Source organism: Dendrobates tinctorius, unplaced genomic scaffold (assembly GCF_039654945.1).
Source record: "Dendrobates tinctorius isolate UK_male_01 unplaced genomic scaffold, ASM3965494v1 ptg000079l, whole genome shotgun sequence".
NCBI classification, from domain to species: Eukaryota; Metazoa; Chordata; class Amphibia; order Anura; family Dendrobatidae; genus Dendrobates; species Dendrobates tinctorius.
The window spans coordinates 1,916,969-1,941,826 of record NW_027361747.1 but is presented as its reverse complement, the minus strand read 5'-3'; the positions used below and the strand labels follow the sequence as shown (position 1 = coordinate 1,941,826).

Sequence of the window (24,858 nt, the reverse complement as noted above, 5' to 3'; positions counted from 1 at the left end):
ACATAGACCGTTAGACATACAACCCCACTCAATGATCTCCCCCGTGACCCAGTCAATAGTAGGATTGTGACGTTGAAGCCAAGGCATACCCAGTACCAGTCCAGCCGGCAGATTATTTATAACAAAACACCTTAATTTTTCCACGTGAGTGGAACCCACTTTCAGCGAAAAGGTATCAGTCATGAAACAAAATCCCTCCTGGGTGAGAAGAATCAATTGCCACAATTTTAACAGGATCTTTTAACCTGACTGTCCCTATCTTATGAAAAGTCACAACTTTGGCATCGATCAGAGTAATAGAAGAACCACAGTCAACAAAGGCGGTAGTCCCAACCGGACCGCCTGTAAGTTCTAGTTCTACCGGAAGCAGAATTTTAGTAAGTGAGGAAAAGAGTACCTGGGAGTCTGGGCAGCCTACTCGATTGTTACCCAGACTCAGTCATTTTCCTGACGGCTTCACTCAAGAAGGGCAAGAAGGACAGTTCCTTCTCCAATGTCCTGCGGATCCACAGTAAAAGCACAATTGGCTGTTTCTACGGCGTCTCCTCTCTTTTTCCTCCAATGACGTGGCACCAACCTCCATGGGCTCAGGACTAGATGCAGAGTCTCTCAGATTGGAGAATAAAGGGGTCTCCTGCAGCATGACCCCTCTTGCCCGCAGCCTGTGGTCCATGCGGACAGCCTGGATCATAGCGTCCTCCAAAGAATCCGGTGGAGGATGAAGGGCTAGGGCATCTTTGAAACATTCGGGCAGGCCTCTGCAGAACAAACCCCAGAGGGCAGCATCATCCCAGGAGACCTCTGCTGCCAAGCGTCTGAACTCAGAGCAGAACCATTCAGCAGAGTGCCTCCCCTGTGTCACACTCATCAACATATCCTCTGCCAGACGCACTCTATCAGGCTCATCAGAAATGTGCCCCAGAGCCTCAAAGAACAAATTCACAGACATACGTTCAGGAGCAGAGGAAGAGAGAGAGAAAGCCCATGCCTGTGGAGCCCCCCCCGAAGTAAGGAAATGACGACCCCCCACCCTCTGGAACTCATCCCCGGAGGAGCGGGGCCTCAGAGAAAAAAAAAAGCTTGCATCCTTCTCTGAACGACCTGAACTCCCTTTTATCTCCTGAGAAAGGGTCTGGCAATTTGACCGGAGATTAACAGATTGTACAGTCCATTTTTTCCTATTATCCTTTTGAAAATTTGGGGTCAAAGCAACAGTTTTTTGAGGAACAAATGGTAATTTTCCAATGGCTCAGCCCAATGTTATAAAATTCTGTGAATCACCTGAGGATTAAAAATGCTCACTGTACCCCTAGATAAATTCCTCAAGTGTATTTTCCAAAACAGGGTCTCTTCTGTTTTGGCACCTCCAAGTCCCTTCAAATGTGACATAGAATCCGCAATCTATTCCAGCCAACATTGTGCTCCAGAATTCAATTGGTGCTCCTTCATGTCCAAGCCCTGGACCCAAAGAGTAGTTTTCCATCATACATGGGGTATCTGTGTACTTAGGAGGAATTTCAGAACAAATTTTATAGTCCATTTTCTTCTGTTACCCTTAAAAAAATGAAAAATTTGTGGCTAAAGCAACATTTTTGAGGGAAAATATTTATTTTTCATTTTCATGGCTCAATGTTATAAATCTCTGTGAAGCACCTGCGCGCTCAAGATGCTCAACACACCTCTAAATTCCTTGAGGGATGTGGTTTTCAAAATGGGGTCACTTGGGGGGGGGGGGGGTCCACTGTTTAGTCACATCGGGGGCTCTGCAAACGCAACATGGCAAATGCTTTTTGCCAGTATTTTTTGGTAAAAAAGGGACTACTTTTACCTTAGGCTCTGACTCATTCCTTTACTTGGGTGCTGAGGGTTCATCTGTCTAGGGCACCAAAATACCTTGTCCTGGATCTGCATGCAACTACCTGCCTTTTAGTTCTTAGCCCTGTGCACAAAAGTATAATATACCTGGATAACCCCTTTCACAGATACGTCATGTGGGAACACTAAGAGCGCTCATGGTACATTTTCCTTCAACATCAATCTTATATGACAGAGATCACCTCAGAAAGTGGAACTTACATACATGTAAAAGCCACTTTTGTAACTTCCTGGCTGCTGACAACGCAGGAGGAAGTGATGAGAATAGCAGCAGGTGTGGTGCTCGACCTGCTGACTGGCTCTGAGTACACGATCATGAATGATCACTATGGGTACTACTGTTGGAGGGGGAGGGTTATATATTTCCAGACTGGTGGAACTGCATCAAGAATTAAAGTGGTGGTCCACTACATTTTATAATGCCGCCATCGATTTAAACTCTATAACTAAGTATTTTTGCACATACACACTGCTGCCATATCTGCCTGTGAGCGGCGCTATCACTGACCGCTCAGTCTGCATCACATGACCATGGCAGGTGCTGATGTCTCATCAAGTTCCGGAATCCTTTGCATCACCCAGGCATGACCCATGCGACTGGGTCACGCATGGGTGATGCAAGAGATTCTGGAACTTGACATCAGCGGATGTCAGCGGCGGCTGCAGCCGGGGTCACGTAATGCGGACTGAAAGGTCAGCGATAGCGCTGCTCACAGGCATATATGGCAGCAGACGGTATTATACTTACGGTATTTACAAGGTTTAAATCGATGGGGGCATTTTACAATGTAGTGGACAACTTCTTTAAAGGCCCCGTCTCACATAGCGAGAACGCTAATGCGTCACCGATTTTGTGACGCAACAGCGATCTCGCCTGCGATCTCGCTACATGTGACATGCAACAGTGACCGGCTCCCCTGCTGGATATCGCTGATCGTGCAGGAGTGTCCTGGGCCATTTTTTGGCCGTCGGCGTCCCGCTGGCCAGCGCGCATCGCTGTGTTTGGACGCTGGATTCTTGCTGCATCGCTGAAGAGATCTTCCTGTTTGGCAGCTTACTAGCGATCATTTAGCGACACACCAGCGATCCCAACAAGGTCGCATTTTTTTGTTGGGATCGCTGGTGCGTCACTTAAGTGAAACGGGACCCTAAATGCAACCATTTCTGACCACAGCTGCATAAACTGAATTAAAATTTTACTTACACTCAGTTCTTTCAAATGCAAAATCACGTAACACGACCACGATTGTAACTAACAGTATAATTAGAGTACAGCTTTTGCCATCAGTAGTGTGCCAACAAGCTGATAATGTCAGCGATCTGCCCGAACCTCATGAGCAAAAATTACAAAGATCATTTTCTATAATAAAGTTAAACTACAGCACGCAGACAGTAAGTATCTCCACATTCTGGTGGTGTAATGTTCCCGATGCTGATGTTTTACACATAGTAAGTGAAATATACATGTATAATTTAGCAGACGTGTAACCCCAGCAGCGCTCTGGCTGACCTCGAGCCCCTCGTGTTAAGTGATGCTTCTAATGCCATCTCGACACTTTCTACATGTCAAAACCTAAAACAGACAAACAGAATGTCTGCCATATTTATGACACTCTGTCTGACCTATGAAGAACACACATTTTTTTTACCGTGCACAATGGATTGGACACTTTTCTGTCAAGCAGATAGATAGAAGATACCACTTTGCTTCATTACGCTGCACCACTGAAAAATAATCAAATGCACCTTGCTAGGAACTGAATATGTTGGGCCACCCGGGCACAGGAATTTTTTTTTAGTTGTTATATTCCAAGGCAAAAACTTTTATATTGGTGGAACCTGCTAAAAGGCTGATTTATTTTCCATTATAGGTTGGCGTTTTAATTTTTTTTTTTCATATTTTTAGGAATAGATTACATTGGGATTTTAGGACACATTTATTTTGTAGTTTTTTGGGGTTTTTTTTAGCTTTTTTTGGGTTGGAAGGGGACCATGAGTTGCTGTTTTAACTTTTTTTAGGGGTACATACTACTTTTTAACTTCCATTTTTTTTGGCAACGACTTGAGCAAAAAATATTAATAATGTTACTTTTTTTTCTTTGTGGCTTAAAGAAAATCTAACATTTGATATATGCTGCCTGATTCATGAGCAAGTATCAGGCACTGGGCGATGATGTCACCCGTGAAGTGATGGCAGGCGTTCTAATATTACCATTAAATAACTTATCGTCAGTAATGTTTTAGTCCTAATATCCCAACCTAAAAAGCATCAATGTCACTGCTGGACCTGTCCCTTCGTCAATCTCTAGGCAACACAAAGCATCACACAGGCCCTAACTGGGGTCGATGATGCTACCTGCTAGGCCACTAGTCACAGATTGTTGAGTTACTCGGTACACTAGTCATACTGTACGCCTTCATTCCCTGAAGCGCGGTCCCAGTTCCCACGTTGCAATGTATATCTACACTGGAAGCAACAGCTCACATGAATGTCCCTCTGCTGCGGCCTCGTCGTCTCTCTGCCCTGTTTCTGCTTACTCAGCTCAGGTCTCCCAGCACTGGTCTCTACTCAGGCCTGGTCTCTCGACTCCTTTACTCGGGACTGGTCTCTCGACTCCTTTACTCGGGCCTGGTCTCTTGACTCCTTTACTCGGGCCAGGTCTCTCGACTCCTTTACTCGGGCCTGGTCTCTTGACTTCTTTATTCAGGCCTGGTCTCGCGACTTTTTTGGTAGGACCTGGTCTCTCAACTCCTTTACTTGGACCTGGTCTCTCTATTCCGTTACTCGGACCTGGTCTCTCGACTCCTTTACAGGCCTGGTCTCTTGATTCCTTTACTCGGACTTGGTCTCCCGACTCCTTTACTCGGATCTAGTCTCTCGACTCCTTTACTCTGATTTGGTCTTTCTAGACTCCTTTACTCTGATCTGGTGTCTCTCGGATCTGATCTCTCAGGTCTTCACTTGAATTTGGTCTCTTGTAATGGTGGCTATAAGTCAGCTTACTGTACCGCACGTTAGTCCTCCTACTGGTTTCAGTGCCAACTCCTCCCCTTTACTGCCCTCCTGGGTGTTTTATAATTACTAACTGGGCCACAGCTAGCACCTGATCTGGCATCTCCTCCAATCTCTTCCCCTAGGGAACATGCATTTCACCCTTGAGTTCCAGCTAATGTAACTCTTTCTGGTTTCAATTTTTCTTTGACCAGCAGATGGCGATGTTCACTTGCAGCCACTCTGTTAGGCATTAACTGTGTGCATCTTCTCACTTGTCTATCTCCTTATAGTTCCATATGTCTGCTCCAGCATCTGTATTTTGTGCTTCAACTAATGCCAAAAAGGAATCAGTTATCAGGTTTTTTCACAAGTTTCTAATGTAAAACTGGTAAGCTGAATCGAAAAACACAACATTGAGCATTTTCTGATCTGGATCTCTTTGAATGGTGACGTGCAATATGTCCCAGATAAATGTGAAGGATCCCATTGAATACCATGGGCTCAGTTCCCATATCAGTTTTCCTCCAGCACATCACTGACATATTAAAGGAAATAGAAGCCGAATGGCTAAATCTAACTCTTGGCTATCATATCTGCTTCCTGTAAACAGGGACACTTTTCATATCTTGCAAAGAACTTGTATATGGCACGTCATGATATCTGCTGCTGCTTAATCGGACATATTATTCAATAAGCCTGTTCAGAGGAATAATTTCTTTCTGTGAAAAAAAAAAGGAAGCACGGGCTACTTTCTTCACAGTCTCGGATGAGACTCACGCATTCAAGTTTATGGGTGAGAGAAGAAATATCAGATCCCCCATGGACCGTCTGACTGGCATTCGACTTTTATGGTCAAGATTTCTAATGTAAACCTAGGAAACTGTATGTGATAATGGACATGTTTTAATGTAGTTGTATGAAAATGGATCGCACACGGCCGTCACACGAATGTAAGAAACAGGCACACTGATGGCACATGGATGAAAATCTGATGAAAATTGAAAAAAATCGTCTGAGTTTACTGGATGAAACGGTTTAAGATTTTTCATACGCTCGTCTGCAGGTGCCCCAAGGAAAAGATTATGCAGAAATTGGCGTAAACTAATCAATAAATATGGGGCAAAGTGATTATTGAGACGTCTGTGACAAATATTGGGGTTTTTTTTTGTGACGGTCCTCATAAAAAAACAGGTGATATTTCCTACTCTTGTCAGCATTGTGGATGAAATCTGCCCAGGGGAGTAACTACAATAGTTACAGGGGTTGCAATCACACTCTGGCCCTGGAGTCTAGGGGGCTCCATAAGTCTCTTTGGCCTATATGAGTGGCCCTATTGGAACTTTTTTTCTTCCACCAGGCGGTTTTCCAGACCTAAGTCTGTGTGACCACAATAAGTTTTTGGTGCATTTTTGATGCTGCGTCAAAAGCTCAGTGTCTTAGAGATCCAGTAAGGTGGATGTGATCTCTAGAACTTTCCTGGCCACTGGGCTTTTTTTTTTTACTCAGTGTAAACTGACCTGCGGTGCGGGTTTTAAATTCACAACCAGGGTTGCCAATTTGACTTTTTAGTTTTTCTGGACGGCTTATCAAAAAAATAGCAGAGAGATCATATTTTTACAGACACGTTGTAAAATCATAATAAATCATTTTGATTTTCAGTGATCCTCGTCTACAGCCCATAATTCTGATATGAGACATCAACTGCAGTCACTGTGGGAAATGATGATAATTACTGTCAAAATAATCTATATAAGTTTCTTCAGCTTCAAAAAAAAATCACAGACGCCTTTGAAAGAGACCCTGTCATGTGAAAAACCGCTATGAGGGTACGTGCACACGCTGCGGAATGTGCTGCGGATTCATCCGCGCGGATTTTGCAAACTCTACAGATAAATCCGCAGGTCAGAAGGCCTGCGGTTTAACCATCTCCACAATGGCGGAGATAGGAATCCGCAGAAAGAATTGACATGTCAATTCTTTCTGCGGTTTAGAAACCGCAGATAATGCGTGCAGAAAATTCCGCAGCGTCTGCACAGCGGTTTCCATTTCCCATAGGGAATAATAGTACTGTACACCGCAGCAAAAACTGCTGTGGACCCGCAGCGGCCAAATCCACTGCGGATCCGCAGCGTGTGCACACACACTTAACCTGCAGAGATGGCCTAATCTGCTGGTTAAAAGCATTCTGAACCTGTACATTGAGCAGCTGGTGTAACTGCGCCCCCAGCCCTGACTGATAGCAGGTTCTAATACTGAGCTGCTGTCAGTCAGAGCAGGTAGCGCGGTAACTGCAGCCACTCACTATACAGAGAGCTGTTACTGAACCCGTGCCAGTGTCGCCCTTGTGACTGAAATTCGAAAGCTGCCAGGAGAATAAAGTTTGTTTCCACCCAGCAGGGGGTCACTAGGTGCAGGCGCTGGGCAGGTTGAGAATCCTATTAACTTTTAATATTTTATCCAGACAGAGCTAAAAGGTCCTCTATTCTTATTGACTGTCCTATAATTTCTGGACTGTTGGCAACCCTGAGGTACCGGCTCTGTGGTATCGGTTTTGCGGTATCTGCTCTGGGGTACCGGCTCTGCAGTATCTGCTCTGTGTTATCGACTCTGCGGTATCAGCTCTGCGATATTGGCTCTGCGGTATCAGTTCTGTGGTATCTGCTTTGCGGTATCAGTTCTGTGGTACTGGCTCTGCGGTATCTGCTCTGGGGTACCGGCTCTGCAGTATTGTCTCTGCGGTATCTGCTCTGGGTTACCGTCTCTGCGGTATCAGTTCTGCGGCATCTGCTCTGCGCTATCAGTTCTGTGGTATCTGCTCTGGAGTACCGATTCTGCGGCATCTGCTCTGCAGTATTGTCTCTGCGGTATCTGCTCTGGGTTACCGACTCTGCAGTATTGTCTCCGCGGTATCTGCTCAGGGTTGCCAGCTCTGTGGTATCAGTTCTGTGGTATCGTCTCTTTGGTACTGGCTCTGCAGTATCTGCTCTGGGGTACCAGCTCTGAAGTATTGTCTGCTGTATCTGCTATGGGTTACCGGCTCTGTGGTATCAGTTCCGTGGTATCTGCTCTGCGGTACTAGCTCTGTGGTATCAGTTCTGTGGTATCGTCTCTGTGGTACTGGCTATGCGGTGTTGGCTATGCGGTATCTGCTCTGCAGTATTGTCTCTGCGGTATTTGCTCTGCAGTATCTGCTCTGGGGTACTGGCTCTGCAATACTGGCTCTTCGGTATCTGCTCTGTGGTATTGGCTTTGCGGTGTTGGCTCTGGGGTATCGGTTCTGCAGTATCTGCTCTGGGATACCGGCTCTGTGGTATCCTGCTCTGTGGTATCTGCTCTGGGGTACCGGATCTGTGGTATCAGTTCTGTGGTATCTGCTCTGCGGTACTAGCTCTGTGGTATCAGTTCTGTGGTATCGTCTCTGTGGTACTGGCTATGCGGTGTTGGCTATGCGGTATCTGCTCTGCAGTATTGTCTCTGCGGTATTTGCTCTGCAGTATCTGCTCTGGGGTACTGGCTCTGCAATACTGGCTCTTCGGTATCTGCTCTGTGGTATTGGCTTTGCGGTGTTGGCTCTGGGGTATCGGTTCTGCAGAATCTGCTCTGGGATACCGGCTCTGTGGTATCCTGCTCTGTGGTATCTGCTCTGGGGTACCGGATCTGCAGTACTGTCTCTGTGGTATCTGCTCAGGTTTACCGGCTCTGCTGTATCAGTTCTGTGGTACTGGCACTGCGGCATCTGTTCTGGGTTACCGGCTTTATGGTATCAGTTCTGTGGTATCGTCTATGTGGTGTTGGCTATGCGGTATCTGCTCTGGGGTACCGGCTCTGCAGTATCGTCTCTGCGGTGTTGGCTTTTCGGTATCTGCTTGGGGTACCGGCTCTGCAGTACTAGCTCTGCAATATTGTCTCTGCGGTATCTGCTCTGGGTTACCGGCTCTGCGGTATCATCTCTGCCGTACTGGCTCTGCGGTATCTGTTCTAGGGTACCAGCTCTGCGGTATCAGTTCTGTGGTATCGTCTCTGTGGTACTGGCTATGCAGTGTTGGCTCTGTGGTATCTGCATAGGGTACCGACTCTGCGGTATCAGTTCTGTGGTATCTGCTCTGCGGTACTGGCTCTGTGGTATCGTCTCTGGGGTACCAGCTCTGGAGTATCAGTTCTGTGGTATCTGCTCTGCAGTATTGGCTCTTCGGTATCTGCTCTGTGGTATTGGCTCTGGGGTATCGGTTCTTCAGTATCTGCTCTGGGATACCGGCTCTGTGGAACTCACTATGTGGCATCGGCTCTGAGGTATTTGCCTCTGTGGTGTTGGCTCTGCGGCATCGGTTCTGGGGTATCGGCTCTGCGGCATCGGTTCTGGGGTACCTGCTCTGCGGCATCGGTTCTATGGTACTGTCTCTGTGGTGTTGGCTATGCTGTACTGGCTCTTTGGTACCGGCTCTCTGCTATCGGTTCTGGGGTACCGGCTGTATGGTATCGGTTCTGTGGTACTGGCTCTTCAGTATCTGCTATGTGGTATTGGCTCTGGGGTATCGGTTCTGCAGTATCTGCTCTGGGATACCGGCTCTGTGGTACTCACTATGTGGTATCGGCTCTGCTGCATTTGTTCTGGGGTGTTGGATCTGCGGTACCGGCTCTGAAGCATCGGTTCTGGGGTACCGGCTCTGCGGTATCGATTCTGTGGTACTGGCTCTGCAGTATCAGTTCTGGGGTACCGGCTCTCTGGTATCGGTTCTGGGGTACCGGTTCTGTGGTACTCACTATGTGGTATCGGCTCTGTGGTACTGGCTCTGCTGCATTCGTTCTGGGGTACTGGCTCTGCGGTACTGGCTCTGCAGTATCAGTTCTGGGGTACCGGCTCTCTGGTTTTGGCTCTGCGGCATCGGTTCTGGGGTACTGGTTCTATGGTGTTGGCTCTGCGGTACTGGCTCTGCAGTACCCCAGAGCAGATACCGCAGAGCCAGTACCACAGAGACGATACCACAGAAGTGATAATGCAGAGCCAGTACGGCAGAGATGATACCGCAGAGCCAGTAACCCAGAGCAGATACCGAAAAGCCAACACCGCAGAGACAATACCGCAGAGCCGGTAGCCCAGAACCGATACCGCAGAGCCAATACCAGAGAGCCGGTACCCCAGAACCACTACTGCAGAGCCAATACCAGAGAGCCGGTACCCCAGAACCGATACTGCAGAGCCAATACCAGAGATCCGGTACCCCAGAACCGATACCGCAGAGCCAATATCAGAGAGCCGGTACCCCAGAACCGATACTGCAGAGCCAATACCAGAGAGCCGGTACCCCAGAACCGATACTGCAGAGCCAGTACCGCAGAGCCAACACCACAGAACCAGTACCCCAGAACCGATGCCGCAGAGCCAATACCAGAGAGCCGGTACCCCAGAACCGATACTGCAGAGCCAATACCAGAGATCCGGTACCCCAGAACCGATACCGCAGAGCCAATATCAGAGAGCCGGTACCCCAGAACCAATACCGCAGAGCCAATACCAGAGAGCCGGTACCCCAGAACCGATACTGCAGAGCCAGTACCGCAGAGCCAACACCACAGAACCAGTACCCCAGAACCGATGCCGCAGAGCCAAAACCAGAGAGCTGGTACCCCAGAACCAATACTGCAGAGCCGGTACCGCAGAGCCAGTACCGCAGAGCTGGTACCCCAGAACCGATACCAGAGAGCCGGTACCCCAGAACCGATACTGCAGAGCCAGTACCGCAGAGTCAACACCACAGAGCCAGTACCACAGAACCTGTACCCCAGAACTGATACCGCAGAGCCAATACCCCAGAACCGATACTGCAGAGACAATACCCGAGAGCCGGTACCCCAGAACCAACTCTGCGGTATCGGTTCTGGGGTACAGGTTCTGTGGTACTGGCTCTGTGGTGTTGGCTCTGCGGTACTGGCTCTGCAGTATCGGTTCTGGGGTACTGGCTCTTTGGTTCCGGCTCTCTAGTATTGGCTCTGCGGTACCGGCTCTCTGATACTGGCTCTGTGGTATCGGTTCTGGGGTACCGGATCTCTGGTATTGGCTCTGCGGTATCGGTTCTGGGGTACAGGTTCTGTGGTACTGGCTCTGTGGTGTTGGCTCTGCGGTACTGGCTCTGCAGTATCGGTTCTGGGGTACTGGCTCTTTGGTTCCGGCTCTCTAGTATTGGCTCTGGGGTACCGGCTCTCTGATATTGGCTCTGTGGTATCGGTTCTGGGGTACCGGATCTCTGGTATTGGCTCTGCGGTATCGGTTCTGGGGTACCGGATCTCTGGGATTGGCTCTGCGGTATCGGTTCTGGGGTACCGGCTCTCTGGTATTGGCTCTGCGGTATCGGTTCTGGGGTACCGGCTCTCTGGTATTGGCTCTGCGGTATCGGTTCTGGGGTACCGGCTCTCTGGCATTGGCTCTGCGGTATTGGTTCTGGGGTACCGGATCTCTGGTATTGGCTCTGCGGTATCGGTTCTGGGGTACCGGATCTCTGGGATTGGCTCTGCGGTATCGGTTCTGGGGTACCGGATCTCTGGTATTGGCTCTGCGGTATCGGTTCTGGGGTACCGGATCTCTGGTATTGGCTCTGCGGTATCGGTTCTGGGGTACCGGCTCTCTGGTATTGGCTCTGCGGTATTGGTTCTGGGGTACCGGCTCTCTGGCATTGGCTCTGCGGTATCGGTTCTGGGGTACCGGCTCTCTGGCATTGGCTCTGCGGTATTGGTTCTGGGGTACCGGCTCTCTGGTATTGGCTCTGTGTTATCGGTTCTACGTACGCTGCGGGGGAGAATACCACTTCAGCTACTGGTTTTGGGTTGTCTTCCCCATTACACAAGCCAACCAATCAGATTCCAGCTTTAATTTCTCTAGCGCAGGTTAGATGAGATCAGCCATCTTATTGGCCGTTTCGCTCACTACAAATTTCTGTTGATTTCTCGTCAGAAGTCGTTAGGGCGGGAGAACAGAAAGTTGCCAGATGCCATAGTGCAGCCGGGGACGTGTCCGCCTTCCCGGTGACAGTAGAAGCCGCCCCGGGAGCATTGTGCGAGGCGGCCACGGAGCAGTCTCATGAGGCGGAGGAGAGGCACAATAGACTAATAGATTAATGACCGTGCTCAGCCTGTCACTGGCGCTGTCCCTCCGCTCTTTGCCTGCTACGGAGCACGACCCAACCATAGCTAATACAGGGGTGACCTGTGATGCGGCAGTATTGATAGAAAACACAAAGTAAGCACGGATCCTCTCAGTAACACCCTGCGGGAGACATGATCATTAGTAATCTCCGTTACATCACGGCAGCGATGTCCAGAACCGCGTCTTCGCTAATTTTTCACTGTCGATGACGTCTTCCCCCCCCCCCCCATCTGTACAATGGTTCAGTCCACAGTGGGAGCGGGCGGCCGGGCGGCTGTGTGCTCAGTAGTGCTGCTCGCCGCTTCGGAGCGGCTGGGAGGACGGAGGACGTGTGAACGGCGCTGTGCCCGGGGAGCTGGCAGGAGGAGAACACATGTGAATACAGAGATAAGGCGGCTGTGCACGGAGATTGGCCCGGAGCGGGGCTGGAGAAGCCCGGGACTAATGGACCGCGGAGTGTTCGCTGTGCTGGGAGCCCGGGAGCCGTGAAGTGGCGGTGACATCCAGCTCCCCGGCCCTGATCATCCGGTACAGCTCCGTCCGCTCACCTCCCGCCATCATCCATCCATCTCATATATCCACTCTGCCCCCCAGTCACACTCAGAGGATGGACGCCGGCGGTAATCACTGCCTCTCCAGTGACGATCCGCTCCGAGATCAATGCATCAGTCTCATTATGGAGATTTGCTATTGATTATTAATATTTTTTTTAACCAAAAGTGTTTATTGTCAACATTTTTGGACCCCCCATTCCTTACTGTGAGGGCCGCACTCGATGACCCCCGGTGCATGCCGTACTGTGAGGGCCGCACTCGATGACCCCCGGTGCATGCCGTACTGTGAGGGCCGCACTCGGTCCCCCCCAATGGCCGGTCATCCGATGACCCCCGGTGTATGCCGTACTGTGAGGGCCGCACTCGATGACCCCCGGTGTATGCCGTACTGTGAGGGCCGCACTCGATGACCCCCGGTGTATGCCGTACTGTAAGGGCCAGCACTCGGTCCCCCCCAATAGCCGGTCATCCAATGACCCCCGATGTATGCCTCACTGTGAGTGCCATCACTCAGCAGCCCTCAATGACCGGTCATCCGATGACCCCCCCATGCCTTACTGTAAGGGCCAGCACTCAGTCCCCCCAATGGCCGGTCATCCGATGACCCCCGGTGTATGCCGTACTGTGAGGGCCGCACTCGATGACCCCCGGTGTATGCCGTACTGTAAGGGCCAGCACTCGGTCCCCCCCAATGGCCGGTCATCCAATGACCCCCGATGTATGCCTCACTGTGAGTGCCATCACTCAGCAGCCCTCAATGACCGGTCATCCGATGACCCCCCCCCATGCCTTACTGTAAGGGCCAGCACTCAGTCCCCCCAATGGCCGGTCATCCGATGACCCCCGGTGTATGCCGTACTGTAAGGGCCAGCACTCGGTCCCCCCCAATGGCCGGTCATCCAATGACCCCCGATGTATGCCTCACTGTGAGTGCCATCACTCAGCAGCCCTCAATGACCGGTCATCCGATGACCCCCCCCCCCCCCCATGCCTTACTGTAAGGGCCAGCACTCAGTCCCCCCAATGGCCGGTCATCCGATGACCCCCGGTGTATGCTGTACTGTGAGGGCCGCACTCGGTCCCCCCAATGACCGGTCATCCAATGACCCCCGGCGGATCCTGATCCTCCACATCCTTTAGACATCTCATCCACCTGGATGTCACTCTCTTGTTCTCAGGTGGCATCACGTCCCCTCCCTGCCTATCGATACTCTGTCATGTTGTTTTTGTGTTGCTTTTTCCCCTCTTGTTGGCATAGTACATGTAGTGTGGACCGCGCTCAGGTCCCGGAGCCTCGTGTCTCACACATCTGTATATTTCTCTGTATCCTGACTTCTTACATTTGCATCATTGTTTTTTCTTTTTATACTAGGATTGACTGATACAAGAGCTGAGGACCCTCACCACCATCAACATGTCCACCGTTCAGACCACCGTGGCCGACTTACGGACTAGAGCCGGGGGTAAGTGGTCCCGTTCTATATAATGATTGCTGGGCCTAATAACTGCAGCATCGCTTCCTTTCTGGATCTCCAGATGACAAACCCAGCTCTGCTATGATAGTGTTTTTAAAGGGTTACTCCCATCTTCCAAAAAGAATGGGTATTAGATAGCGTTTGTAAATACAAGCAGTTTTGCAATTTACTGTTTATTAAAATTTTCAGCCACTCCTGTGAGAATATCGCTTTTTGTTTAGCTTGTTGCCTCAGAGCCCGACCACTGCTGCTAGACAGCACACTATACGCAGCATTTACACGCTCTTTTCTATTGAGCTTGTAAGCACTGGTGTGAATCTGGCACGGGGCGCACTGCTGCCTCCTGATCCTGGCGAGCTCCAGCTCAGCGCTTACAAGCTGGACAGCAGCGATGGTCGGTCTCCTAGGCAACGAGCTGTAAACAAAAAAAAAAGGTTCAGAGCTCAAGAGCAGCTGCAAATCTGTATAATCAGTAAATTGCAAAAGGGCTTGTTTTCCCACGCACTATTCCACAATATCCATTTAGGAACATGGGACTAGCCCCTTAAAGCATTATTTGGTGCCGCTCATCTGTATATTGGAGGAATGGGATACATATATACGTTTTGCTAGAAGGGCCGGTGTGTAACGTCATTACTGCTCATCTCCTGCAGAAGTGATCAGCACCAGAATACTCCTTTAACTTTTCCTATATATATGCAGGCTATCAAGGTAGTGTCATCAAGATGGGCCAAATAACTCAGCTCTGCTGCACCTGACACCCCACACCCTGTACCGTGCGTGTCAGTGTGCACTGTGCCACCTCTGTAGGTATACAGTAGCTCTGCTTACTCTTCCTTTTTTCCTGTTCTATAGTGCAGGATCCGTTAAATATTGGTGCTTATATGGGCTTTGCCGGTTCCACCGCGGAGATTAGTGCTGAACGCCGCGTCATTCTCCCCATCTAACATGTCAGAATATCCTGGCGAAGTCGTGCAGTTTTCTCCAGCTCTGGTACATGTGCGCTGCAGACCGCGGCTGTAGGATTGCGCTCATGTCCGGGGTTTGATGTGTGATGGTGGCTGTTCCTTGAGTCCCGTGGTGATGTGTATGGAGTTAGTCTGCTGGCTGCTCGCAGGAAATTGCTTCCTATTTCTCCATTTTATTCCGATGACACTCCAGATTCCTCTGCGCTGGCTGAATCCGGGGCGAGCGCTCCTTATCTCTCTGCCGGCTGACTCCACGCTCACTGATTGCTATTTGATACTGCAGTGTATCGCCGCTCTGCCTGACTGAGCTTTCTGCACAGCGCCATGGAAGAAGAGGAGGATTTTTCTTAAGAAATTGTGAGGGTTAAATGGTTTCCTGTAGTTAAAAACAGAACCACAATAACTGTCCAATATGCCCTGCGGGAGATCCATCCGGACGTGGAGCAGCCGAGCAGATCGCAGCTCTCATTTTTAAAGGGGTCATCTGTAGTGTTGAGTGAGCATGCTCGGATGAGGTGTTATCAGAGCATGCTTGAGTGCTAATACAGTGTCTTCGGCGTGCTCGAAAAAATGCTCGAGTCGCCTTGGCTGTATGTCTTGCGGCTGTTTTACAGACAGTCCCTGCATGTGTTGCAGCTGTTAAACAGCCTCCAGACATGCAGCCGCGGGGACTCGAACATAGTATTCAAGCACGCCCGAGACACTATTAGCACCCGAGCATGCTCAGATAACACCTTATCCAAGCATTAGTTATCTGATCTTGCTCATTTCTACATATGAGTGAGCTGTTCTGATGATATGACAAACCCCACACACCTGCTGAGACTTGCACATCGTGGACATCCAGATCTCTGGCACATCTGTGAGATCGTGTGTGTATACTTTAATTCATTTGCCTTGGCTCGCATTCACACGATCAGGAAATATGCACATTACCTGATGATTGTGCACGCGGTTTGGTAGGTGTGTGGGGTTATAACTAGAGATGAGTGAATTTGCTCAGGTCCTTGCTCATTTTGCAAGCTATAGTGCTTACCGAATAAGCTGCAGAGGGATCCCGGACACATGGAGCGCGCCGGCTGATCAGCTCCGCAGCTGCATGTGTCGTGGTTGTGTGTCATGTGACATTTTACAGTTATGCTATACCGCTAGCGCAGATGCGTCATCTGCGCTAGCAGTGATGGACCCTCGGACGTTGCAGCTCGCGTCCGAGGGTCCGTCACAGAATGACGGCACATCACTAGCTCATGCCGATTTATGGCATGCGCTAGCGTTGCGCTCCTAATAGAAGTGAATGGCAGCGTTAACGGATTGCATTACATCGCATTATGCCGCGGTGTAATGCAATCCGTTAAACGGACTGCGTTAACGCAGTATGACCCCAGCCTAAGGGTGTTTAGGGTGAGGGGCAGCTGGGGGACAATTTCTGTGTCGGTCTAGTATTCGGGGTTCTGTGACCCTATTGGATTTTGCTTTGTCCATTGAGTAGTGTTTGGAGGAACCACTTGCCAGACTTTAACTCTTGGTTTGAGTTCACAAAATGTTATTATGCGCCATGCCACAAAATCTCATGCAATTTACTGCGGATTTGTGATCCGGTTGTTGGTCATGCATAGCTACAATGCATGCAATATACCCACATGGTAATTGTCACGCCACCGCAACTCGTAAGCACCGCCGTCATGAGTGCCGTGTTAGGCTTGGATCACACACGCATCTTTGCAGCTCTTTCATTGACCGATTGAACTTTTTTGGCAGCCATATTGTTTATTACATCAAATATAAAATCGCTATGTACAAAGCGGGTGTTTTTTTTCCGACTCCGGACAGTGTTTTCTGTGCCAGGACTGTGTGCGCGGGAGGAGGGACACACTTGGCGCTGTCATTGTAAGAAAAAAAAAAAGTGTTTTTTTTTCTTTTTTTTTTTTCTTAAACATTTTTCAGACAGTTACAACCATGGGGACTATCTCCCCGAATAAATCATGATACAGAAATGATAAACACAAGTCCTGGAACTGTTGATTTTTAATCCCATAGACACTACATGTGCACACTGTTACATATTAAATCACATATATAAAGCCTGTAAGCTGCCTGTGTATGAGCCTTTCTCCACACAGGATAGTGCAGTGTGTCCTCTTAGATGCCGTGTCTGTGTGCACGCTCTGCATTGTATTGTGCCCAGACCCTCAATAATTCATAGACCCTCACACTGTCACTCTGCTGGCACATTTATGTTGTGCATAGAAACATTGGGTCTGTAATGTATAGCCACCACCAATCCCACCCATTTAAATGGTCTCAGATATTTTGAACATCACATTTTGAGGAAGAGACAAGACTAGTCGGATGCCACTCCGGCCAGCTGCTTCCTGCACCGCTCTAGTGGCTTGACCGGTGTGTCTCTATGTATACACATGAAGACACCGGTCAGCCATCTGGGGTCGCGTCGAGACGAGAGACGAGTTTGGGAGTACAAATTTATGACGAACTTTGACACTCTCAGTGCTGGAATGAATGTGTCGCATGGATTTATGTCTTTTTACATCAATTAAGGAATTTCCTTTTAAAACCTTGCGGGGGGCAACACAGAACTAGACCCCAATCAGAGGACCATAAAACATCTGGACTCCTTATCTATGAACTGGTCCAATGTTTATATTTATGTTTCTCCCTCTCCCATATTGATAGTTCTGCTTCATGTCACTTGTCTTATCTATTGCATTTTTTCTAGGCTGTATTGTGCATAAATATGTGACTTCAGATTTTGTATTAGTCTAGCCTGATGAAGAGACCTGAGTAGTCTCGAAAGCTTGCAATGTGTTACCATCTTTTCAGTTAGCCATTAAAAGGTATCAACTACTGAGGACTCTCAATCCTGAATATTTTTTTATCCACTGGCTAACACGGTACAAAGATATACATCTTTCCTGTATCACATTTTGATGGAAACCGTCAGCTAATTCATGCTCACTAGACCACGGACAGCATAAATCAGAGCCTGACTGCACAATTACAGCCAGGTATTTTTTTCTGCAACCCTCTGACATTTCAGATAAAACCGTTTCTCCCGACGCGACCCCAGATGGCTGACCGGTGTCTTCATGTGTATACATAGAGACACACCGGTCAAGCCACTAGAGCGGTGCAGGAAGCAGCTGGCCGGAGTGGCATCCGACTAGTCTTGTCTCTTCCTATGGATCTTCAAACTACGTTTTTTCTGAAACGTCTGAGCATTTGGACAGCAGGAATCAGCTGACAGATCCCCTTTAACAGATCTCCACTGACTTCTATGTTCATTATAAACGGTTATTCCCACAATGGCAAAATTTTTTATTACAAAGCTAGTATATTTATTAATCTTGTAACTATATAATGTAAGGCCAACATAAAGTTTCTTTCTTCTCCCTTTGTGTCTTTTTTTTCTCCTTTTGCACCTCTTTGCATGCACCTTCACCTAGCAGAATGGGCATCCTAATGTTATATGATAAAGCTACGTTTCCCTGCAGCACCCTACTTCTCCTCGGTGCTCTAGGCCCCTACTTGCTCTTTTGTGTGCGCCCTGATCAATCTGAACATGGACAATTTTCTTTTTGATGGATGAGTGAACCATTGATAGTTTTGAATGTAATTGACTGTCAACCACTGTGACCAATATTCATTACTATTTATATCCTCCACATTTCATGGGGATCTCCAGAGCCTGACCATGTTCTCCTCCCAACCATAGCTGGGCATAGAATAGCTTGTTGTGCCACAACATGGGCATTGAGGATTCCCTGAGAGGGTCTGGCAGATGTTTTATTAGACGGGGTCATAAGTGCACCTCTTTTTGTCAGAGACAGGGTCATTAGGTGCATCTGAGAAATCCCTTGACAGCATTAGAATTACTGGAGAATGGAAACAAGTGGTAAAGAGGCCTTGGGGATGGTGGCTGCAAATCAGTGCTTATGTGAACATTTTTGGTAATAACCTTTTGTACTCTGGCTCCGATTGACAGTGGGAGGTTTGCATGTTAGGTCTCGAATATGGGTATAATTAAGCACCCATATTACACCAGCCTGACCGGTCCATTGCACTATCTGACTTTTGTAACAGTTTACACTGAATCCTTTAATTACAGGTCCATGTGATTTTACATTTTTATTTCTGGTTGTCTTTGCCACTTTTAAAAAATTTTTTAAAAGGCAGCCAATAGAGAAATATAAAGTGCTCTTCAAATGATCTGTTTGTTTTTTCTATTTTATTTTCTTTTCATTGAAAAAAAAAAAAAGATACAGAGAAAGAAAAACACTTTAAATTCATAGCTGAAAAAAAAATGCACTGCAGAAAATGAGATGGAAGAAAATGCAGATGCTTGGGATCACTGGATGAGCTACATCAAAGGGGGATAATGTAGGAGACGGAAGCTTCCTCTTGACTTGGGTCCCCATTGTCGCTGCCTTTGAACCTTCGCACAGTGTGATGATTACAGACTCTAAAATGCTCCGGAAATCATAGTCCTGTGATGCCGAGAGGTTGTGCCCTCCAGGAATTCGTAGCCCTGTGATGCCGAGAGGTTATGCCCTCCCGGTCTGCTCCGCTGTCCTTGCTCTGCATTCATTTTATCTCTTTTCTTGCTGAAGATAATGAAGGAAACATATTCCCTGGTGCTAGCTCTCACACCTCTTACATAAGTGCTCCAGTGACACATTCCCTGGCACATGACGAGCCGAGGTGTTAAAGTGTTAAAAATAAAATCCTCAATATGGTTGGAAATTTAAAGGCATATTTTATGGCATGCACGTAGAACGCTTTGTAGATAAGTGTACTCGGTTGGTAAGGTTCACCTTTATTTCTTGGTGTGATATTAGATATATGCAGTTCCAGCACGCTCTATGGCAGGGGACTTCAACCTGTAGCTCGAGAACCACGTGGCTCGTGTGCTCGCGTCTTTCTGCCAGCTTGGTGCATTAGCGCCAGTTGTAGCAAACTGCTATTAAGAACAGATGTGGACTTGACCTTCACAGAAGAGCAGATCTGAATGGGGGTAATATCGGAAACCCCAGAGCTTGGCGTACTGCCTTGGTGTGATTTTAGTGGAAAAGCTTTGGTAGTCCTTATAACCAGTAATAGGGGGCTTTGGGTGTGGGGCAGACGCTGGATATGGCTTGCAACCTTCTCTGAGCTGAATGTGGCTCTCAACGTCAGAAAGGTTGGGGACCTCTGCTCCATGGTATCCTACTGTCACGGTCTACAACCATACTGACGGCATTAACGGCTTTGTACAATGTTTCCGTAATTCTGGACATTAATTATGGAACCAGAATTGTCCGAGGTCCCTTATGAATAAGGATGCTTGGCCTCATCAGGAGCCGTAGAAGCTGTTCCGTCATTAAAAACTATGAGCACACTTCATGGGTTGGGTGAAAATGTAGACACGCATTCCACACCTAAATCCTCATCCGACCCGCTAATGTTCTGCTTCCTTTGCAGATGAATTAGGATGTTGTAATCCCATTCACACGCTCTGTTACAAATCCCGAACATCTTTGTCAACACTAAATTGACAAATGCAGATTACTCCAGCAGATTTGCACAGCAAAGCTTCAAATAATTGAATGACAATGGGGCTAATTCTTGTGTAATGTCGATCAAAATCGCCGATATTGACAGGTTTGGTGTGTGTGGGGGCCCCGACAGATCAGCAACACAAAAACGGACATGCCGGATTCTTATCTCCAACAACATCATCTCTTTGTTCTCTTAACAGAAAAGCCGCCGCCAGAGATGTCTGGTAGCAGCTTTTTACTAGAGATCACAGGAGCGTTCTTGTGTATTGACGAGACAGCTGCTGGCTGAACAATGGTTTTGCCGTATACAATCTAAAGTATATGTGGTTCTTTAGATGGCAGCCGTCCTCATTGAGCTTCCTTACTCTGGTTCTCAACTGTCCCTGCCACAAGCAAATGGAAATATTATCGTGGGACTGCTTTATGACTTGTTTCCTAATGGGGGAAGAAAAGTCCCATTTGGCCTATAAGGAAATTCTTAAAGTTATGACATGGGAACAGTAATTCTGCACTTACTAATGATTGACAGGCGACGTTGTGACGATGTGGAATGGCAGCCCTCCAATGCCATTGCAAACAAAGGGCTTCTTTGTGAGTCGGAGCCATTTGTGTAGCAGCCTTGAATTTTAGTTGGTCTGATGTTATGTGGCTAACGATAAGGCAATGACGTCGTTAAATTTTCACATTTATGTCAAAAGGGAATTGGTACACAGATCTTGTTTTTTGACTTTCAAATAACTTAGTTTAATTTACTTTTGGGTCCCAATACCTTTGTCACTCTCATCCAGTCATCTTTGATCTAGGGTCCTGTGCTTCTCGAACCCCCTGTTCACCTTGGCATTGAAAAAATGATTATACTTTTGATAAGGGAACCAGGGTAGGCAAGGTTAAGAGTTACCACTTTCTTTGACACGGAAGGAACCTTATTGGATGCAGAAGGGTTGGTTCGAAGGCTTCCATGGAGGGGGCAGCGTTAAATGCAGGGCTGTGGAGTCGGTAAGCCAAACCTGCGACTCCGACTCCTCAATTTCCCTTACACCGACTCCGACTCCGACTCCCACACATATTGCTTATATTTAAGTGAAAAATTTATTGTAGTACAATGTGAACCTCAGACATTTAATCATTTTTATGATCCAATAATCAAGATATTTAGATAGAACAGAATATATATTGGTGTACTACCCGGTTTTCATTCTTTTTGGTACAGATACGATATGGATAGACAGATATGGATAAATGGATAGATAGAGCAGATTTCTAATCTGCTTTTGCTATTGAAAACATTATCTATGAGCTCAAAAACCTTTCAGGTGATGCGGTTTTTAAAAAGATGATCAGCTTTTGCAGCTGAAAAACGTATCCTCAAAAAACACAGGAAAAACGCTGTGTTAATGTAGCCTTAGATCAGGAATATAACAGCCATTTATAGGACATTTCATAACTTTCCCAAACTCCTATGAAAAAATATTCAGCACATCCTGCATTGAATTACTGTACCCAATTTATTATATATTTTAGGAGTCGGAGTCGGTCCATTTTATACCGACTCCAACTCCGACTCCACCAAAATGAGCACCGACTCCACGACTCCGACTCCACAGCCCTGGTTAAATGAACACATGGTGACTGGTAAGGTGGCTATACATGGCAAATGTGCAGGTCCTTTTTAGTACCAGGGTGGACGATCACTTCAAAAGGACTTTAGCGGAACCATAACTTCTACAGATACATAATAAATGTCTGATTGCTAGACCCCAGTACTCATGAGAACGGGGTTTCCGGAGTCTCCCATCTGAATGAAGTGGCTGTCATGTCTATGGACCGATGGAGAAAGCATTGGCTATTGGGAACATGGCCACTTTCTTCCAAAATAAGCTCCACACTTGTCCATGGGTTGTTCTGCTGTCAGTCAGTTTCCAAAAGAGGCTTGTATGTTCTTCTAACCCCCTTTACCTTTAATATATGTGGTGCAGTAACCTCTGTTAAAGCTAGGGGGTGCTGCATATGCAACTCAGAATATGCATGCGGGCATTTCCATGATGGTGAAACAGTGACCGGCATGGTTGTAAACGTCCAGTATGTGTCGCAGAGGTTCTCTGCGCTATAAGCCAAAATAGCGTTGTTATGCTGAGACTTGTAGTCTACAAGTTATTTATCTGTAAGGGCGGCTTATAGGGCTAGTCAGAGAGCTGGGCAGGATCGGCTAGCCACACATACACTGCCCACGTATGGGGGTGGTTTGGGATACATAATGTGACTGAGGTCTGATCACATGGGTTGTGTGTTTGATCCTGAGTGGTCAGAGTGCAAGGTCCCGGAAGGTCTGTGTGTGTTGGAAGTGTCTGGGACTGAACTTCCTGGAAGAGCACATGGAAAAGCCCGGACCTGATAGTCTGTGACGGCTCTGTGTAGGGAAGCTACTGCCTGGCTGTGGCTCTGCAACTGTAGACGGCCTACTGAGCAAGGCACTGTCTGGAACAGTGATCCCAGTGCGGCCGCTTCTCTGATAACCCGTGAGGGATAACCCGTGAGTAATGCTGACCGGGGTCCGTAAGAGACTGTGTTCTGGCTATAGAGCATGCGTGCTGGACATGGCACAGCCTGTGTGCCCACAGGCCTGAGAGAGCGAAGCCCTACTATGGACATTAGGAACTCGTCTGTCTGATGTAAGACTGTTTGCCTTGTGTTCCTGTGACACTGGTTTATGAAGGAAATAAACCACCCAGACTGTTACTTTAAGCAAGAGTGTTCCTGTGTGCCTCAATGTCGCCGCCAAGCGAGTTATTCCCCATCCACTCATATGGTGGATCTCTACATATGTTATAAACATGATATGTTTTGAAGGTGTGACTTATCTTTAGTTTATGAAAAGCCATAATTTGGTGTCCAGACTTCTTATGACTTCTTCTGTTAATCTATCGCCCTCTTCGTTCCATTTCCCTTTGTCTCTGGAGCCTCCGTTACGTTCCTCATGTGTAAATAATGTCAGAGATGTTAGATGATTACTCTTCTTGGCGGTTGTAGAAATTTGGTATCAAACAGTGTCTGTCTCGTCCCCGCTATCAGCACATTTGGGAGTATCTATAGTTGGGCCAGTAGAGGTTAGGCTGGCCAAGAAGCTCTGCCATTGAGAATGGGCAATATGTTATCAATCTATAAACATTGGTCGGCCATTTGTAATGTACAAACACAAGTTGTGTGCAGGTCACATAAAATCCATTTATCCTATGGTAAGGTGTTTTATTTGCCTTAACGGGAACTTGTCAGCAGGTGTTTGCTCTGTAATGTGATGGCAGCATGATGTAGGGACAGTGACCCTGATTTAATTGATGTCACTTAGTTTACTTGGTGCAGAAGTTATGATAGTCACCGTTTTGTCTGCTGCAGATCTAGCAGAGCTCAGTTGTTGATCTGTGTATACCTCCGACCACACCATAGCTTTCTGTGTACATTGTATAGTGACAGCTGGTAATCCATGCTTGGGGGCAGTGTTGGACTCGGAGGCGCAAGGCCAGTAGTCCTGTAGTGATAATCTCCTGCTGATAAAACATTAATTGTATTGAAACAGCAAAACACAACCCAGTAAGTGACACATTGCTCTAATTAGGCTCTATACCTACATCATGCTGCTCTCAGATAATATAGCAAATATCCGCTGACTTATTCCCTTTTAACGACTTTAAAACTGCATTTCCCCTTCTTAAATTGGCTATATAGACTTCCCTACAGATACATCAATAGCCCCTTTTCCTTGGCCTTATATCTTACACAAACTTCATCACCCATATTTCTTACCTTTCATTGTGCTCTCTTGTCAACGAAAAGCCAGGATACAATATTCTCTCTGTGGTCAAATAAAGAGTCTACATTTTTGGGGAAGTATACACCATTCTGACTCCTCTTTTTGTCCAGAAAAAGGTGTCGGAGATACAGTATATCCAAGTACTGCTGTATGCTTGTAGATTCATGTACTCAGACATGCCACCATAAGGCAGTCGCCTTGTGTTGTCTGTGACTTTGGTTTCCAATCAGTGCCTGAGATATAAGGAGATGTCTCTTTCCTAGAAAAATGGACTTAGTGGGTGATTAGAGCTTTGATTGTTGGGTGTGGAGTGCGCTAGGATCACTGCTCAGTGGTGTCTGATGCCTTTGTTAGTCTGTTGATGATACATGATTACTGTGACTATTCGGTGACGTTACTGTTATTTTTTTTTTTTCTCCAATTTATTGTAGAAAATAGATGTAAAACTACATGAAAAATGCAAACTAAATAGGCAGTTTCTCTTCTGGTCCGGGGA

At 47.4% G+C, this 24,858-nt stretch overlaps 1 protein-coding gene across 5 annotated transcripts in view; it reads left to right on the top strand.

Moving 5' to 3' along the window:
- Positions 1-11,831: 11,831 nt before the first annotated feature.
- ATP8A1 (ATPase phospholipid transporting 8A1) overlaps positions 11,832-24,858 on the top strand; it is a 311,188-nt gene continuing 298,161 nt past the window's right edge. For 2 of the 5 annotated variants that reach the window (XM_073583432.1, XM_073583435.1), the window contains exons 1-2: positions 11,832-12,536; positions 13,935-14,025. In XM_073583432.1, the coding sequence (XP_073439533.1) occupies positions 13,977-14,025 (49 nt within the window). In that variant the 5' untranslated portion in view covers positions 11,832-12,536; positions 13,935-13,976. The remainder of the gene's footprint in view (positions 12,537-13,934; positions 14,026-24,858) is intronic. The other 3 variants (XM_073583434.1, XM_073583430.1, XM_073583433.1) reach the window with 2 other exon arrangements.